This window comes from Triticum urartu, chromosome 5A (assembly GCF_056163025.1).
Source record: "Triticum urartu cultivar PI428250 chromosome 5A, HENAU_Tu73, whole genome shotgun sequence".
Classification (NCBI taxonomy): Eukaryota; Viridiplantae; Streptophyta; class Magnoliopsida; order Poales; family Poaceae; genus Triticum; species Triticum urartu.
Window position 1 is genome coordinate 308,515,318 of NC_141877.1, and position 14,434 is coordinate 308,529,751.

The 14,434-nt window shown below is 44.7% G+C and overlaps 2 protein-coding genes across 2 annotated transcripts; one reads left to right on the plus strand and one right to left on the minus strand.

Moving 5' to 3' along the window:
- Positions 1–1,047: 1,047 nt before the first annotated feature.
- Positions 1,048–6,382, plus strand: LOC125508656 (glutamine--fructose-6-phosphate aminotransferase [isomerizing] 1). The gene is made up of 11 exons (XM_048673418.2): positions 1,048–1,617; positions 2,086–2,258; positions 2,836–2,947; positions 3,067–3,206; positions 4,020–4,181; positions 4,504–4,825; positions 4,959–5,209; positions 5,293–5,407; positions 5,502–5,757; positions 5,838–6,006; positions 6,100–6,382. The coding sequence occupies exons 1-11, from the start codon at positions 1,371–1,373 to the stop codon at positions 6,181–6,183; spliced, it is 2,031 nt and encodes a 676-aa protein (XP_048529375.1). The 5' UTR covers positions 1,048–1,370; the 3' UTR covers positions 6,184–6,382.
- Positions 6,383–11,520: 5,138 nt separating this feature from the next.
- On the minus strand, positions 11,521–13,527 carry LOC125555908 (uncharacterized). The gene is made up of 3 exons (XM_048718711.2): positions 13,262–13,527; positions 12,771–13,143; positions 11,521–11,774 (listed from the first exon to the last, which is right to left on the minus strand). Exons 1-3 carry the CDS (start codon positions 13,332–13,334, stop codon positions 11,678–11,680), a joined length of 543 nt encoding a protein of 180 aa, XP_048574668.1. The 5' UTR covers positions 13,335–13,527; the 3' UTR covers positions 11,521–11,677.
- Positions 13,528–14,434: the final 907 nt, after the last annotated feature.

Sequence of the window (14,434 nt, forward strand, 5' to 3'; positions counted from 1 at the left end):
CCAACACCGGTCGGTATTCGTATCCGGGTTGGTCTCTCCTTATTCCAAACTTACAATACAAGCTTACATACAACTTCCGGTTTACAGCTACAAGTCTTGAACCGGCTACGGGCCTTAGGCCCTCATCCGCCTTCTTGGGCTTTATCACTTCTGTAACTACTGATGAAGTTGACCTGGCCCAGATAGGCCGGTTTACGCCCAGCAGTAATATCCTTAACAGATGTGTGGTAGCCGACGACAAAGTTGGTATGTGGAGGTTTAGAGGTCTAGTTGGGGGGGGGGGCAACACGCTAGAAGCTTCGGCTCAAACGCTGCCGATAGGGGTTGGTAGTTCGGTCGACAATGAGCGGGGAATGCGTGGTAGCCGACAACAAATTTAGTATGTGGATGTTTAGAGGGCTAGTTGGGGGTGGCAGCAACATGCTAGAGGGACCGCCTCGAGCGTTGCCGCGGCCGGGGGGGGGGGGGTAGGACTTCTATCTAAGGAGGAAGAAATCGGTCGTCGGGAAGAGAAAGAAATGGGTTTCGGGCCAATTCGACTGAATCAAAACTCCATTTCAGCTAACTAGTGACCCCATTTTTATTTAAAATAGTTGCAACATGTTTTTTTACACATTATAGACGCAAACGCTCATATATACGTGCATACACTCATCCTTGAACGCACACACACACATCCTACCCCTATGAGCACATATGAGAGACTAACTGAGCCGGCATATCATGTTGAGATTTTACGAAGTCAACGTAGACGTCTCGTAGTTGACGGAAACGTCTCCTCCCACCGAGCGAAACACACATCGTCGAAATTCATGAAATAAATACAGGACAAATGCGAGCGTCAGAACTTGAATCCTGATAGACTGAGATACCATTGTTCACCTAACCATCTCACATGTTAGTTCGTATGTCTTTTCTTTTTTCTTGATTGATGAACAAAAACGCTTTGCAACGTGTTTGTTAAACATGGACACATGGCTCTAAATCTGAAGTCCTCTCATTTCACCCAAATAACGCCCTCCTCCCCAGATCTCAGAGAAGCGAAGGCGACCCACTTCTCAATCTCCACAGCCGGTTCGTGATCGTCTCCTCTCCCACGCCGGCCGGCCGGCGGCGCCCTCCGTCCTCCTGATTTCAGTTAAACCGCTGACCTGACCTCTTCCCGTCAGCAGGTGTGTGCAAGTGCAACCCACACCAAACATATAAAACGTGCTCAAAGGGCGAGCCTCCGCCCAAAATACGCGGCCTTTTCCTTCCTCCTTCCTCCTCCAGCTCGGTCGGTCGACTCCTCCCTCCGAGTCTCCACCTCCGACCTCCTCCGCTCCTCTCCTCTCCAAGCAGCTCCCCCAGCCCCGGCCCGCGCGCCGAGGATGTGCGGGATCTTCGCCTACCTCAACTACAATGTCTCGCGGGAGCGCCGCTACGTCCTCGAGGTGCTCCTCAACGGCCTCCGCCGGCTCGAGTACCGCGGCTACGACTCCTCCGGGATAGCGGTCGACGCGGACCTCCCGGCGCCCCCTGCGCCCGGCTCCGCGCCGGCTCCCTACGCCGGGGCGCCCCCGCTCGTGTACCGGCAGGAGGGCAAGATCGAGAACCTCGTGCGATCCGTCTACGCCGGTGAGCGCCTGCTTTTCCGCCTCTGGTTGTGCTCCAGCCCGGTCCGCCTTCTAGGCGCTCCTTTCGGTCAAAGGAGGCATGGTTTTTACGTTTTAGGCGGCCAAAGCTTTCGGCAATTTGGATTCTGCTCCACTCAGTTTTGGATTTGATGATGATCTTCGGGAGGGGAATTCTGCGGTCAGCACCTTCGCATTTTGACTCGGGATCTCATAGGCCTCAACATTCTGGATCTCTCCAGATAACACACAATTCGTCCCGTTAGGATCAAAGTCAAAATTTGCCTTTTGAGATTTATTATTATGCCATCTGACAGTTATTGATGCAATTTGGCGCATGCTTTGGGCCAATTTTACTGCATGCAAGTCCCACTTCCAAATTCTGCCACTTATCCTGATGCACGGTAGGTTGGCTACCCAAATTTCAAGCACAGAATCTAACGACTTGCTCAACTTCTGTTTTGCTCTTCAGAGGTTGATGAGAAGGATGTGAACTTGGATGCCGCATTCAATGTGCATGCTGGAATTGCTCACACCAGGTGGGCCACACACGGCGTACCAGCCCCGAGGAACAGCCACCCGCAATCTTCCGGCGCCGGTGACGAGTTCTTGGTCGTGCACAATGGCATCATCACAAACTATGAGGTTTGCAGGTTTTTCCCCCAGCATTATACAGATCCCCCCCCCCCCCCCCCCCCCCATAAGTATACTAGTTGATTTTGATCCTAGTTATCCTTACAGTTGTAGAGTTGTAGATGCACATGCATTGTGCATTATTGCCACTAGGATGACCTTGTGCTAGTGGACTATAAGAATTTATTTATTTTTGGGCGGGAGGGACTATAATAAGTTTAATCTCCCGGTCCGCCACATGGGTTGTCTCCTTATCTCATATACTACTGCTAAACAGCAAAAAGGATTTCCAAAAGAAAAAACAAACTAAACCGAGTTCAGTCGATTATTTAGTAACTGGAATTTCAAGTGCTGTTACTCCAGTTTAAATGGTTCTTTAAATATTTAGACCATATTACAATACGTAATATCATAATTCGCAAGAGGATAATTTGTTTATCACACATTTGTGGCTCGCAAGTATCTGAAACTTGTATGCATGATTATGATTAACCTTGTGAGATATCAAATTAATATTGCATGGATAACATGATGCAATGAGAATTTTTGTGTTCTATTCTAACTTGGTCTTTGTGATGTATCTATACAGGTTCTGAAAGAGACACTTACTCGGCATGGGTTCACCTTTGAGTCTGATACCGACACAGAAGTCATCCCTAAGCTAGCAAAGTTTGTTTTTGATAAGGCTCATGATGGAGAAGGTATATATGTGCTTTATGGTGTGATATTGTCGCTATAGTGAGAACTCGCATGATATACTGTGCTCTGTTAATTTTATTTAAGGTGACTTCTTTGTTCTTACACTTTATTGTTTTCACAGGTGATGTGACATTTAGCCAAGTTGTTAACGAAGTCATGAGGCAGCTTGAAGGCGCCTACGCCCTTATTTTTAAAAGTCCACACTACCCCAACGAACTAATCGCATGCAAACGAGGCAGCACACTGATACTTGGTGTCAACGTAAGCAAAAGAGTCCTTGTATCTTTTCTTGCTATTTGGTTGGTGCACCTCAAGAAGTTTTTAGTATGCTCAGATTTCTTTTCTTGCTCTTCAAGTTATATGAAATTATTCTTCTAATTTCGTATGCCTTTTGACGTGTGCGGTATTACTGACCCTAACATGTTAATACATACCTTGTCATCTCTGCATGCTTGTGGCCGCTTGCTTCCAAAAATATGAAATGCGGTAAAACTGCAAAGCGACAGCACAAAGCTTTACCCCTAACAAAATATAAAGCTTTGAAGCAGGATGTTAGTTCTACTTCTGCATACATATGATTGGTATATGCCTTTTTGTCGTATGTGTTTTATCGTGAAGGGGACTACTCACAAGTTACACATCAACTACTCGATGTAGTAAATTACATGGCTAGCTGACACGTGTTTCATTCCACTTAACCCCTGCACAGTATACTGGTTGCAGATTAGTTTCAATGCTTTTTGGAGAAGTCTGTCTGTTTAATAGTGAGGATAGTTTGGTAATAATTTTCGACGTGGCCTCTCTGCATTGCACCGTGCAGGGATAAGGCTTGCCTTGTATAATCCTTCCCCAGACCCCACCTGGTGTGGGAGCTTCTAGCACTGGGTCTGTCCTTTATAGTTTGGTAATAATTTCCTTTTCTCTGTCAATCACTATTGTGTTGCTATGCTTTCCATTTTTTGGTTAATATGAACATATAGATCTTGTAATTCCGCTAGAGTTGTAATTCCGCTTCTGTTGAGTTGAACTTTTATGCTGTACAAATTTTGACTCTCTTGTCTCTTGTGTTTTCAGGAATTGAGTGGTCAAAAGAGCGGGAAATCTTTCAATGATGTCAAAGCCCTGACAGCAAACGGAAAGCCAAAAGAGCTATTCTTCTCCAGTGATTTATGTGCTATAGTGGAGCATACCAAGAACTATTTAGCTATTGAAGATAATGAAATCGTTCATATCAAGGTACAGCTCAAGTGTTCTCTTGTTAGTATGCATCCCTACCCATAATTGTTCTTTTCCCTCCTTTTTGTTACAAATGCTGTTTTCTTGATTGGCGTGGTTTTGGGAATATACTTTTGGAAAATATTCACTATTCTTGCTTGCCTGCTACCATGCTCTAAGAAGAATGATTCACTACCTTAATCTTTGTCATTGTTGACCCTCCTTTTTCGGTGATTCCAAACTAAAAGCCGAAGGCGTACTATCAGCCGCATTTTGTTTCTTTCGTGAAGCTTGCACTTTATAGTTCATACCTGCTCATGTTCTAACAATTTACATATTGCAGGATGGCAGTGTGTCTATCCTTAAGTTTGACCATGACAAAGAGAAGCCAGCATCTGTGCAACGAGCATTATCTGTTCTTGAGATGGAAGTTGAGCAAATAAAGAAAGGAAACTATGACCACTTCATGCAAAAAGAAATCCATGAACAACCACATTCACTGACGACAACGATGAGGGGTAGACTAAAGGATGGTGCAGTTCTTTTGGGGGGACTGAAGGAACACCTCAAAACAATTAGACGCAGTAGAAGAGTAGTCTTTATTGGCTGTGGTACTAGTTACAATGCTGCGTTAGCTGCGAGAACTTTTGTGGAAGAACTAACAGGTGAGTCAGTTCAGTTTGGTCTGCTGCATCGTCCTTATGTGGAAGCTTTAGAAATGAAAACACTAATGCAATGCTTATTTAGGTAGTGACCTTTTAACATGTCTTTCTATCCCTTGCATTACTTTTGCATTAGGTATTCCTGTGACAATGGAGGTTGCAAGTGACTTGCTGGACAGACAAGGTCCCATCTACAGAGAGGACACTGCGGTTTTTGTTAGCCAGTCAGGGGAGACAGCAGATACCCTTCTTGCTCTTGATTATGCACTGGAAAATGGAGCACTTTGTGTTGGCATAACAAATACTGTTGGAAGCACACTCTCAAGAAGAACACATTGTGGAATTCATATCAACGCTGGTTGTGAGATTGGTGTTGCTAGCACTAAGGTAAGCTTTTGTGCATTCTCCTCTTGCAGTAGTTTTCAGTTTTTTGGCATCTTGTTCCCTAACAGTCTTTGAAAATTGTGCAGGCATACACAAGTCAAATTGTAGTCATGGCAATGATGGCCTTGGCTATTGGATCTGACCAAATATCCACTCAAGCTAGAAGGGAAGCTATCATCAGTGGTCTTTTCAGTCTTCCAAGTATGTTTTTACTTGAATCAACCATGTACCATGCACTCTGTAGAAGTGCTATATTCCATTGACGTTTTCAAACATATGCAACATCACCATGCAGGCAATGCTAGTCAAGTTCTGAAACTTGACTCTGAAATGAAGGAACTTGCCTCTTCATTGATCGACTCGGAATCGCTCCTTGTGTTTGGAAGAGGTTATAACTATGCCACTGCCTTAGAGGGTGCTCTCAAAGTTAAGGAGGTTGCGCTGATGCATAGTGAAGGCATGTTTGCTGGTGAGATGAAGCACGGGCCTCTAGCCCTAGTGGATGAAAACCTCCCCATCATCGTCATTGCAACACGCGATGCATGCTTCAGGTAATCGCTTTGAACAGAGCTTCTCGATCAGTTTTTGTTTCAGACAGAAAATACCTAATACTGTTATTCTCCTTTTGCAGCAAGCAACAGTCCGTGATCCAGCAGCTCCTTTCTCGCAAGGGGCGTCTGATCATAATGTGTTCAAAGGGAGATGCCTCTGCTGTCAATCCCGGCGGATCTTGTAGAGTGATTGAAGTTCCAAAGGTCGCGGACTGTCTCCAGCCAGTGATTAACATAATACCATTACAGGTTAGCCCCAGCTTTCTTTTTTCTCTCGAATTTCGAATTCGATTTCTCACTGCAGTTTGCCCACTGAAGAATGTTGTGTTATCTCTGCTTCAGTTGCTCGCATACCATCTCACCGTTCTTCGTGGATTCGATGTTGACCAACCAAGGAATCTGGCGAAGAGCGTGACCACCCAGTAAGTAGAGGAAAAACATGCAGAGTCATAGCTCAGAAGTATTCAGGTATTTCTTCTAGAAAAGAAGAAAGAGTGCTGTAGCCGTGAATATCGTGATAGTGTATATTTGAGGAGGTTAGCATCGTCGGCAGCCTGTTGATCAGCTCGTTGTGAAAATGTATGAATGTTATTTGCGAAAAAGAAAGCAGGTTATCTTTCATGTATGCTTTGCTTGTCGTAAACCTAAGATGATGCATTGGCTCGCTGGAATTGCTCATGTTGTAATTACTGAAAGACCTTTGTTTCTTATTATTACTACCGTTGGAAACATATTGAGAAATTAATAAAAGAAGTCACAACCAAGGAAGTATACAGATACTCCCTCTGTAAACTTCTACTGTATAATAGAAGTGCAAAATAATAATAATTTATAAGGACCGATCTAGCGAGCGGCTGGCTGCTCGCTAGTCGTCCCGAGCGGCCGGTCCAAAACAGATAATTTTAGTCCCTAATCCATAAAAGGTAATAATTTGTTCCTTCCAATTGATAAAGCAATTCTATTTAGAAAAAGTATCACGTACTGTACTACAAAAGCAAACATGTAAACAGATATGAACGCATTTATTTTAGGTTTTCAAATTTTTAAAAAGTCATAACTTTTAGATCGCACTTCGGAATTAAGATCCGTTTTCACTATTGGAACCCTCGCGACGTGCTCTTCAAAAGTAGATCTCATATGGGGATGTTTCGACGAACTAGTCTTTCTGCCAACCAAATATCAATATGTGTGCAACTAGAGTACATGTCGCGGCAACTAAGCATATGCGCGTGCCGATAGTCCTTCTGCCAACTAAACATCAATGTGTGTGCAACTAGACTACATTGCCGCGCTAACTGAGTATATGTGTGTGCCAATAGTCCTGCCAACTAAACATCAATGCATGTGCAACCAGACTACATTGTCATGCCAACTGAGCATATATGTGTGTAACTAGTCCTGCAACTAAATATTAATTTGTGTGCAACTAGACTACATTAACACATCAATTGCGCATATGTATGTGCAACTAGTGTCCTGCCAACTAAACATCAATACGTGTGCAACTAGACTAAATTACAAGCCAACTGAGCATATGTGTGTGCAACTAGTGTCCTGCCAACTAAACATCAATGTGTGTGCAACTAGACTACGTTACATGTCAACTAAACATCAATGTGTGCAACTAGACTACATTATAAGCTATGACAATTCATATGCGACTATACGGATCAGATTGTGCAACTCTGTGGCCGTGCATGTGCCAAGTAGGACTACCATGTGTGCAATACAACTACTGTGGATGCAACTCCAAAAAATTGGGTTTGAAAAAAATTGCACAATGCAGTACTAAAGTTGCACAAAGCAGTACTGAAGTTGCACAATATAGCACGAAAGTTGGCATCAAAAAAATTTCGTCGAAACATACTCATGCGAGATCTAGTTTCAAAGATCTCGTCGTAAAGAATTCAACAGTGAAGACAGATTTGAATTCCGATGCGCAGTTTGAAAGATATGACTTTTTAAAAATTCGAAAAACCAAAATAATTGTACGGGAAGCTGTTTCTTTCAAATCAGACTAATTAATGTGAACTCATTAAATGCTGATAACGACATGCACTAGCAGACAAAAGAAAACAAATTCATGCATGGCTAGAAAGCCCGACCACTCGTTCTCGTCAATTAGTGCGCGGCCACTTTTTAGATTTTAGGAATTTATAAATATAATAAAGTGGTCACCGGTTAGGCCATGTTTGGTTATATATAGTATATAGAGAAACCAAAGTCCCCGAGGGCCATGTTTGGTTATACCCACCCCTATCCGGATCGGGGCTGAAACCTGATCGAACCCAGCGGTTTTGCACTGCCTGGGGTGAAATCGAGGTGAGCTTGGTATCTCTCTCTCTGGTTAAAGAAAAAGTCCATTTTACTACCCTGAATAAAGTTGGTGGTTCACATTACCCCCTCATCTATTTTTTTGTTCCTTTCACCCCCTAAACAAACCCACACTGGACGAAAGACCCCCCTCGGTGGTTTGTCACCACTTGCTGCTGATGTGGCATTGGTCAATGGTGGTTTTGACCTGCGGGTGGGCCTCCCTTGTCAGGTGCAGCTGAGATTGACGGGTGGGGCCTAGAGGAGGCAGGCCCACCTGGCAGGTCTATCTCCTTCATCCGTCGCTCGCCCGCGGGACAGAGAGGAGCTCGGGCACTCGTCTCGGTGGCACAGGCCACCCCCGGCGGAGCTACGACCATCCGAGTGACCCCTATGATGCGACGCGTCCTCCCATCCGGTTCATGATGTCTGGGAACAACAGGGGCCACGGCGGGATCGGGCAGGGCGGTCGGCGGCGTCGGCAGATGATGGGCATGGCCGCATCAGCAGAGGCCAAGGGGGATGGGGAGATGGCTGGACGGCAGAGACGGTGGGGCATCGGAGCATGCCAGTGCACTGCTTGTCGTGTTCGACTGCAGCAGCGGGCGACGGAGCATGGACACGCAGGGAGAGGTCCTCGGGGGCGTGTGGCTCCAAATGGACTAGCCTGTCAGCTTTAGGGGAGCGCCATGGTGAATGGGAATCAGAAGAGGAGAATCAGGGGTCACTGGAGGATGAGATCAATGAGGCGGCGCTCGATGTCGGGGACGGGGAAGAAGACATGGCAAGGGCGATTTACAACGATTCAAACTAATTCCTTTGGCAAGAATGTGCACTGGATCAAGGTGAAGCTCTCAGACAAGGTTTCACATCGAGGAGGAGGCACTGGCCGCGCGGACAAATAACTACAGTAGGCGCCAGAGCTTGGCCATGCGGGAAGAGGTCCTTGGGGACGCGCTGCTCCAGATGGAGGGGATGATTAGCTTCAGGGGAGCGCGATGGTGCTCGGGAAGAAGAGGAGGAGAATCGGGGGTCACTGGACGAAGAGATCGAGGTGGCAGTGGTCAATGCCTGAGGCAAGGAAGAAGACATGGGTGACGGTGATTTGCGGCGACCCGAAGAAATTCATTTTCTAGGAATGTATAGCTGAGCGAGGTGAATCTCTTGGACAAGATTTCAACATGAGGACGAGGCGCTAGCCGCGCGGACGAAGAACGACAACACCATCGGCATGAACTGAGCGCCGGCTGCGCTCTTCACCTGACCACAAGGCCCCTTTGGTCAACAAACCACTTTGACAATGTCCATGTCAGCAAACCACCCGAGAAAATCCGCCCAAGATTATTTCTGAACAGTATTGGATAGATCAGGGGGTTAAGTGAACAAAAAAAAGTTTAAGGGGTTATGCGAACAACCCATTTTCTTCAAGGGAGTAAAATGGACTTTTTTCTTGGTTAAACCCACAGGGGTTCACACCCCGACCGATCCCTTTCAAAAGCGCCGGGTTTCACTGGGGAATCAATCCCCGCCTCTCCCCGCGTGGAATCAACCATTGCCCTTGCACCGAAAAAATGAGTTGTGCCTCTCTCCCATTCTCCTCTCGCGAACCCTAGGCAACAGCGGCCACAATGAAGGTGGCAGGGACAGAGGCACGACATTGGTGGGACCAAGAAGCGTCAGACTTTCGTGAGTGTGTCACCCTCGTCGACTAGTGCATGCCATCTGAGGCTAAGGCTCATCCGTGCTATATTTTGCAACTGGCTATGTCTGTTGTGGCCATCCTCGATGAGATGTTCACCACCGGAGAGATGCTCGTTGGAATTCTGAAATACCCTATGGCTTAATTAGTACTTGATATCTAGTATTAAATCATATCATTCTGTAATATCATTGATGCACATGGATGTTATATGTTGGAAGTTGAAACCTGTAAGTTTTTAAGTATTGGCATGCGAACAATGCTTGGCGACTGTTGCTGCTGGTCCTTGTACTGTTGTGTTCTTCTATTCAATAATATAACCATTGTTCTGAACTTGTAAGTTTTCTGATCTTCCTTTTCAGTTCTGCAGCAATACAACAACACAACAGTACTTGAAAGCATTTTTATCTGATGTTCCTTTTTTTGAAAAATAATACACACAACTTTATTCATTTGAAATAATAGTTATATCATTTATGAGAAAGGGTACAAGTTCAATTGGAGGCTCCTCAAGCAAATCATACGTCAAAGGAAATCTAGCCAACCTAGCGAGCTCATGAGCAACTTTATTTGCTTCCCTATTATAATGTTCAAACCTACAAATAGTAAAATCGCGAATAGAATGATAACAGTCGTCGAAAACCGCCGCCGCCCCCGAGGAATGACCACCCGTCTTCATAGTGTCAATGACCTCAAGATTGTCATAATTAATAACGAGTTCGTTGCATCCCATCCTTTGCGCAAGGGCAAGACCGAATCTGAGGGCCAAAGTTTCCGTCGTAGTAAGTTTTCTATGATGTTCCTTGTACAACAGAGCAGCACAATAGTAAGTTTTACAACGATGTTCTTTATATGACAAAGCAGCACAATAGTATTGTTTGTTCAATGGGCTGAAGGTTTAACCGAATGAATATTAGTAGCAGGGGAATGGAGGGAGAAGGGTTAGTGGGGATTGAATGACGGGAGGGGGTTCACCCAATCCCTCCAGGGATGGGATCCCCTATAGGTTTAAACCCCCTAGAACGGAACAAAGTCTAATGAAACTAATCCTCCCAGAAAGTAATTAGGTTGATCTCATACTTGTGAACCAATCCCCTGAACTTTGAAGTGGGTTTCATTCAACGGCTTCAGAGGAGTCCCCCCCCCACCCACCCCATGAAACAGGGTGGATTGGGCCGGGACTTCCCCGTCCCGGCCTCAACCAAACACACACATCACTCACCCAAGTGGTGAGTTCACATGTCCTTCCATGGACAAGAGGGAGTAGACCTCAACTTTAAAAGGAATGTCAATATTTATTTAGTCTGATGTAGGTGGGTCCATCTCTATTAACTATTTTAACTTTTATCTAGGATTCTAGGTGAATTGACTGGTAGTTAGACAAAGGTCAACATCTATAAAGGATCCCTAGTTGTGTTTTTATTTTTCTTTGATAGTTTCACAACCGTTTTGCACCCACAAATGAATGTGTTTTTTCTTCGTTCAGCGAATTATTCTTTTAAACGAGGGTATTCGTGCATGGATGGTAGCTCTAGAACATCATCATGAAAATTTTATATTCCTTGAGGAGGTTCTACAACGTGGAAACACTCTTTAGTGAAACTTTTGTTTTAGCTGGCCGTGACTAATAGACCACTGGCTTTGCTTGGTTAGCCGGGAATGTTAGACTTATCATTTTGTCTGGTAAACCTACTTGGAGCTCACGTAGCCCATGCCGGAGTAATCATATTCTAGGCCAGAGCAATGAACCTATTTAAAGATTGGTGAATTAATGCATCTATAGGTAAAATCTCTCACTCTTGCGAATCACGAGGTATCCTGCTTTACTTGTTCTCACTCACTCGTTTACACCTCTTCCGACTGTAATTCAGACTATAAAAGCAAAAGAAAACCCTGAGATTTCTCTTCTTAGAGAATTGTACATGGGCAACCGCCCCCATCGCCGTGTGAGTGATCCGACCCACCGTGATCGCCAGCTCCATGTTCCTCCGCATTTGCTCGCCGTCTGCATATGCAAATGAACCGTGTACGCCGTTAGACCGAGCTTACAATTAAATTTCATTATTTCGTTTCACTCAGTTGGATTTCGTTGCACCACAACGGGCCCATATCGACTAGAAAATATTTGGTTGTAAGTCGACTATCATGACATTCCTTATCCAACAGAAATCAGATAATTGCGTATTCAGAAATAATGTGCAAATTTAAGCGTGGTAATATACAACCAAGCACACCCAAAGTTGCAAACAATGTTTTTGTGCAACTCTAGGTTTCATGATGGGCAACTTGATAACCTTCGGTCAAATGATGCTTTTGAACTTCGGTCTACCGCACATGGATGCTGCTTTTATGTTTGTTGTTCCATTACTGGTTGATAGGAGAACCCGATCCTCTCAAGGATCGCATGGGGAAAAAACTGACGTGCAACTTGATCTACCTAGAACCTTTTTTGCGAAAATGATCTACTTAGAATCTGACAATTAACTGGGAAATATCAAATCCAACATTATTCAACAATGCAACAATTTACTTAGGCCCTATTTGGTTCACCTTTTATCGACGGATTCCGCTGCCGCGCAGCAGAAAACCAAAGGGTGAATCCAGCAAAATCCGATTTCAGAAATCCGCTGCCAAAATCTGAACCAAAAGCGAAAGCAGCCCAGGACGTGCTTTTCAAAATCTGATTCTGCCGCGGGCCAAAATCTAAAAAAGTTGTATCAGCTAGTTTTTCAAATGACCTACATCTTTTCCACATTAGTTTTTTCACAGCTATTTTTCCACAGCAGATTTTAGAAATCCACAGTTGAACCAAACAGGGCTTTAGAACCTTTTTTTTTCGAAAATGATCTACTTAGAACCTTTTTTTAGATTGATCAGTAGGAGAAATTCAACAATGCAATCCTAGAGTGCTGATATGATCTGGAGAAGAATGGAATGGAATGGAATGTTGGTCAGCAGGCAGCAGGGTCGATTGGGTGGACATTGGAGGAGCAGTACTCACTTTGCCATCATGACCTTGGCGAACTCCTTGTAGTTAATCTGCCCGTCGCCGTCGGCGTCGGCCTCCTGGAGCATCTCGTTGAGCTCGTCCTCGGAGAGCTTCTCGCCGAGGTTCTTCATGACGGTGCGGAGCTCGTCGAGGGAGATGAAGCCATTGTTGTCCTTGTCGAAGACGCGGAAGGCCTCGTGGAGCTCCTCCTCGGCTTCGGCGTCCCCGCGCATCTGCCGCGCCACCAGCCCCAGGAACTCGTTGAAGTCGATGGTGCCGCTGCCGTCGGCGTCCACCTCCTCCACCATGTCCTTGAGCTCATCCTCCGTCGGGTGCTGCCCCAGCGACCGCATCACCGTCCCCAGCTCCTTGGTCGTGATCGTCCCTGCGCCCGCCCAAATCACCCGCCGTCGCAAAAATCAAAATCAATCCACAGCGCGCGCGAATCGATTGGTCGAATCGGATCAGGAGGAGGATTGAATTGATTGATTGATGGCACGTACCATCGCCGTCTTTGTCGAAGAGCTTGAAGGCCTCCCGGAACTCCTGGATCTGCTCCTGGGAAAGCTCGTCCATTTTGCTCCCGTCTTCCGCCGGAGCCCGAGAAGACGGCCGGTGATCGATGGGGACGACGATCGGAAGGATTCAGCGGCTGATTATTCTTCTCGTGTTGCCGCCAAATCCATCATTATTCCCCTCCCTTGGGCTGATCGCCTGGATGTCGTCTTGTTCGTCGCGTTGGCTAAAATAAGTAAGGAGAAGGCGGGAGGGGGGAGCCCGCCATTTATACGTACCTACATGGAACTTACGCTGTGGCCAACAGAAAACAATGAACAGCTAAAGTGCTCTTGTGAGCTTGAGCTGGCATGCACCCTTTGCTATAATAAAATTTTAAACAATTACTTAATAAATTTTAAAAAATCATTTTTTGGCGACATGTGGAACAAACATAAATATCATTTCATCGCGAAACTTCGCATGCATGTGAAACACACATCAATATTTGTTAAAGAAACAGATTTTTATTTTTTTTGTATTTTTTGGATTTTACTAGCAAAGGATGCATGTGAGCTCAAGCTCACAAACTCCATGTCCGAAGAGACAACTGTGACAGCTAGTACTCCCTTCGTTCTGAACTATAATATATTTTAACCTTTTTTGAATCAGATGTATGTATACATGTTTTATTTTATTTGTTCATTAATTTCAGTCCGTATTTATCGATATTGAAATATGTAAAACATCTTATAATTCAGAATATAGATGATAGTAAATTATTGTTCTATTTAGAAGAGAGAAAAAACTAGCTGAGGGGAGACAGATCTGTGCCGTCACATTTATCACATTTTGTTACCAGAAACGAATACCCAAATAAATTATCGAAAACGAATACCCAAATAAATTATCAAAAACAAATACGAAATATATGCGCCAAAATACAAGTCCCTTGAATTATGTGCAAAATAACACAGCAAAACCAACAAATTAGTTCAATTTACTATGACGGCTGTAAATAGTCGTAAATCCGCATCTGAGCCCGGGCTCAGATGCTCCCGCTCAGAAAAAAATTCAAAACAAAAATTAGAAAAATTCAAAAAAAATTGACTTTTTTTGTGTGGTAGATAATTTAATGTGTGATGTCCGCTCCAAATTTTAACTCATTTGAATATCTGAGC

Excerpts from the sequence above, each read along its gene's own strand:
- LOC125508656 (XM_048673418.2), top strand. The coding sequence starts at position 1,371 with ATGTGCGGGATCTTCGCCTACCTCAACTACAATGTCTCGCGGGAGCGC. Across the intron at positions 4,826-4,958 it reads TTTTGTGGAAGAACTAACAG|GTATTCCTGTGACAATGGAG; the intron begins GTGAGTCAGTTC and ends CTTTTGCATTAG. Across the intron at positions 6,007-6,099 it reads TTAACATAATACCATTACAG|TTGCTCGCATACCATCTCAC; the intron begins GTTAGCCCCAGC and ends TCTCTGCTTCAG.
- LOC125555908 (XM_048718711.2), bottom strand. The coding sequence starts at position 13,334 with ATGGACGAGCTTTCCCAGGAGCAGATCCAGGAGTTCCGGGAGGCCTTC. Across the intron at positions 13,144-13,261 it reads CTTCGACAAAGACGGCGATG|GGACGATCACGACCAAGGAG; the intron begins GTACGTGCCATC and ends GGGCGGGCGCAG. Across the intron at positions 11,775-12,770 it reads GCCAAGGTCATGATGGCAAA|ACGGCGAGCAAATGCGGAGG; the intron begins GTGAGTACTGCT and ends TTGCATATGCAG.